The sequence below is a fragment of the Octodon degus genome, unplaced genomic scaffold (genome assembly GCF_000260255.1).
Source record: "Octodon degus isolate 3935 unplaced genomic scaffold, OctDeg1.0 scaffold00070, whole genome shotgun sequence".
NCBI classification, from domain to species: Eukaryota; Metazoa; Chordata; class Mammalia; order Rodentia; family Octodontidae; genus Octodon; species Octodon degus.
In genome coordinates this window covers 1,602,184-1,605,629 of record NW_004524646.1, presented here as the reverse complement: position 1 = coordinate 1,605,629, position 3,446 = coordinate 1,602,184, and the positions used below count along the sequence as shown (strand labels likewise).

General features: G+C 39.1%; 2 protein-coding genes across 5 annotated transcripts in view; both read left to right on the top strand.

Annotated features, from left to right (window-relative positions):
• Foxn3 (forkhead box N3) overlaps positions 1 to 3,446 on the top strand; it is a 440,054-nt gene that overhangs the window by 27,480 nt on the left and 409,128 nt on the right. The gene's annotated exons all lie outside the window — the stretch shown is intronic.
• On the top strand, positions 1,447 to 2,360 carry LOC101590998 (mitotic spindle assembly checkpoint protein MAD2A-like). The gene is given in 2 exon segments (XM_012515591.2): positions 1,447 to 2,006; positions 2,008 to 2,360. Coding segments are annotated over 2 exon segments (588 nt in total). The 5' UTR covers positions 1,447 to 1,554; the 3' UTR covers positions 2,144 to 2,360.

Sequence of the window (3,446 nt, the reverse complement as noted above, 5' to 3'; positions counted from 1 at the left end):
AAATGAATTAAAATTAAAAAATAAAATAAAAATGAATGAGTTCAAAAGAATAAATATGCTTGGAGAACATTAGTGAACTAGAAGATAGAGAAGAAGAAAACAGCAAATATAAAGGATAAGGTAGTGGCATAGCTCAATGAAGTCTTGCAGTAATAAAGCATGAAGAAACAAAAGGTTGGAAAATAAGTACAAGACCGTGAAAAATGAAATACCGTAGAAGTACCCAATATATATGTAATTACATTTTCAATATGAGAAAACGGGACAGAAGAACTGACAGAAAAAAATGACTAAGATTGTCCCCAAGCTGACAAATGACGCAAAGCTATTGCATCACACATCCCTAGAATACCACTCAGAATAAGTTAAAAAATACTTGGGCGTGGGAACATTTCTAGATGCAAAATCACAGAAAAGCTGAAAAGCAGTTAAAGTTAGGGGAGTGGACCCCACTTTGTTCTTAAAGGAGCAGCAATAAGATTGAAAGCCAGCTCTCCAACAGAAATGGTAGAAATCAGAAAGAAATGGAATGCTGTCTTCAAACTGTAGGAAAAAATCACTGCCTACTTTAAAATCTCGATCTGCCAGAAAGATTGCTCAAAAATGAAAAGTCAAAGTTGTTAGAAAGTTACCAGTTGAGCTGGACTAAAGAAAATATTGAGACTGGGTGTGGTGATGCACACCACACCCTGCAATCCCAGCTCTTGGGAGGCTGTAAACAAGTGGATCACTACGAGCCCGATCTAGTACTGAGACCCTGAACACCCTGTAAATCCTTCCCTAAAAATACAGAAAAAAAAAAAAAAAAAAAAAAAAAAAAAATTCACTAGAGTATATCATTGAGTAGAAGGAAAACTATCCTGGATCAAATCTCAGAGTTTCAGAATGCCATGAAAAGTAATAGAAATAATGCATAGTTAAGTGTAAATGAGGGGCCGGGGAGATAGCTCAGTGGAATAAGCACTTGGCCTGGCAAGCGCAAGGACCTGAGTTCAATCCCCGGTTCCGCAAAAAAAAACCCCAAAAAAACAGTGTAAATGAATATCAGCTGTATGAAATAATTCTTTCTTGTGCAATTTAAAATATATAGACAGGTGCTGGTGAGATGGCTCAGTGGTCTAAAGCACCTACTTAGAACAAGCTTAGCAAAACACAGAGACTGCGGTTCAATCCCCCAGCACCACATGCCAGCCAGCCCCGCCCCCTGGTGGGCTGAGCTGGCCACACACACACACACACACACACAAAATAAATTAAAAAAATAAAATATATAGACAATAGAACAGATGATAAAGCGAGCACGTAAGTCTGAAGAAGTTAGTGAAGTTAAATTATTCTAAGTTCCTTTTGCAGAAAATGACAACTGATTTGTATTAAGCCTTCAAAAATAATGGAAGCGAGGGGCGGGCCTTAGCGGCTGGGCGCGCATGCGCAGGGGGCCCGGCGGCGGCGCGCTGCGTCGTTATTTTTGAACATTAGGCGGGGAAGCGCTTTGCGAGTCGGGGCTGTGGCTGTGTGCAGTGGGCCCGCGCGCCTCGCTTTGTGGGCCAAGCCATGACGCAGCAGGTCGCCCGGGAGCAGGGCATCACCTTGCGCGGGAGCGCCGAAATCGTGGCCGAGTTCTTCTCGTTTGACATCAACAGCATTTTATATCAGCGCGGTATATATCCATCGGAAACTTTCACTCGAGTGCAGAAATACGGACTCACCTTGCTTGTAACCACTGATCCTGAGCTTATAAAATACCTAAATAATGTGGTGGAACAACTAAAAGATTGGCTGTACAAGTGTTCAGTTCAGAAACTTGTGGTTGTCATCTCAAATATTGAAAGTGGTGAAGTCCTTGAAAGATGGCAGTTTGATATTGAATGTGACAAAACTGCAAAAGATGATAGTGCACCCAGAGAAAAGTCTCAGAAAGCAATCCAAGATAAAATTCGTTCTGTGATTAGGCAGATCACGGCCACGGTGAGTTTTCTTCCATTACTCGAAGTTGCTTGTTCATTTGGTTGTACCTGAAAAATGGGAAGAGTCGGGACCACAGTTCATTACCAATTCTGCGGAAGTCAGGCTCCGTTCATTTACTACCACAATCCACAAAGCGAACAGCATGGTGGCCTACAAAATTCCCGTCAATGACTGAGAATGAGACTAGGAAAGGAACGTGGTGGAAAACATTCTTGAGGTGGCTTTCCTGAATCAAAGTCAACTGGAGTTGGTGACTTACTTTTTTGGTTACTTTTTAGATGGCAAAACCCAACATACTTTAATGAACTGTGCATAACTGTTCCATGTTTGGAGTGCCTGCTTGACTTATAGGCCAACATAATGAGCGTGTTGCACGTTGTGCACAAGGAGCCAGCGGGACTCACGAACACGGCAGTGGCAATTGCCCTGAAGGCAGTGGTTGTGGATGGAAAGTCTTTTGCTATAAAGCTACTTTGCTAACTCATTTGGTCAAATGTGTAAGCTGGATAGGAGATACTTGTATATAAAACAGGCAAAGTCTGAAAATTTAGAACTTCAGTTTATGGTTTTATTTTATTATTTTTTTTTCTTCATGAAGAATATTTTTTTTCCAAAGTTTTATTGACAAACAGATAGCAATGAGACAGTTTCAAATCATATCAGAAGGACAGTTTAAACAAATAATACACTGCATATATTCTTCTTAGTGGTTAATTGCTGTACAAGATGCGGACTTAGAACTTCAGTTTAGATCCTGAAAGTAATGAAATGTTGCTTTAGTGGGTCTCTTTGTCAGTTTATTGTATAGTTCCAATATTGAAAAATTTTGTATTGTTTGACTTTAATTTATGTAATCTATAAAACAATGGATGTTTGTGTTGTTCACTTCCCATAATACAGAACTCTTAAGTTTAAAAAAAAAAAATAATGGAAGCATGCTTTAAACTGTGTAATCTTTTGTAAAAGATGAAAGAATATGTAAATAACAAGCTAAGAAATGGGTGAACTGAATAAAGAATACTGAGGTCATTTATTTATTTTTATGTTTTATTTTTAAAAAATATTTTATTTATTTATTTGGTACATGGTCTTATTATGCAGCTCAGACTTGCAGTGATCCTCCTGTCTCAGCTTCCTGAGCACTTGTGGTACCAGGGATTGAATCCGGGTCCTTACACTTGACAGGCAGGTGCTTAGAATGCTGAGCTATCTTCTCAGCCCTACTGAGAACATTTAAAAGAAAGTGGGTAATATGAGAAAAAGGATTGAATATAAGTGAGAAAATAAAACACCAGCAGGATAACAGACTTATATCAAAATATGTCAGCAGTTATATTAAGTATAGGTAGACTAAATACTCTAACTAAAAGTCCAAAGGGGCCCGGGAGATGGCTCAGTAGGATAAGCGCTTGACTGGCAAACGCAAGGATCTGAGTTCAATCCCCAGTTCCGCAAAAAAAAAAAAAAAAAAAAAAAAA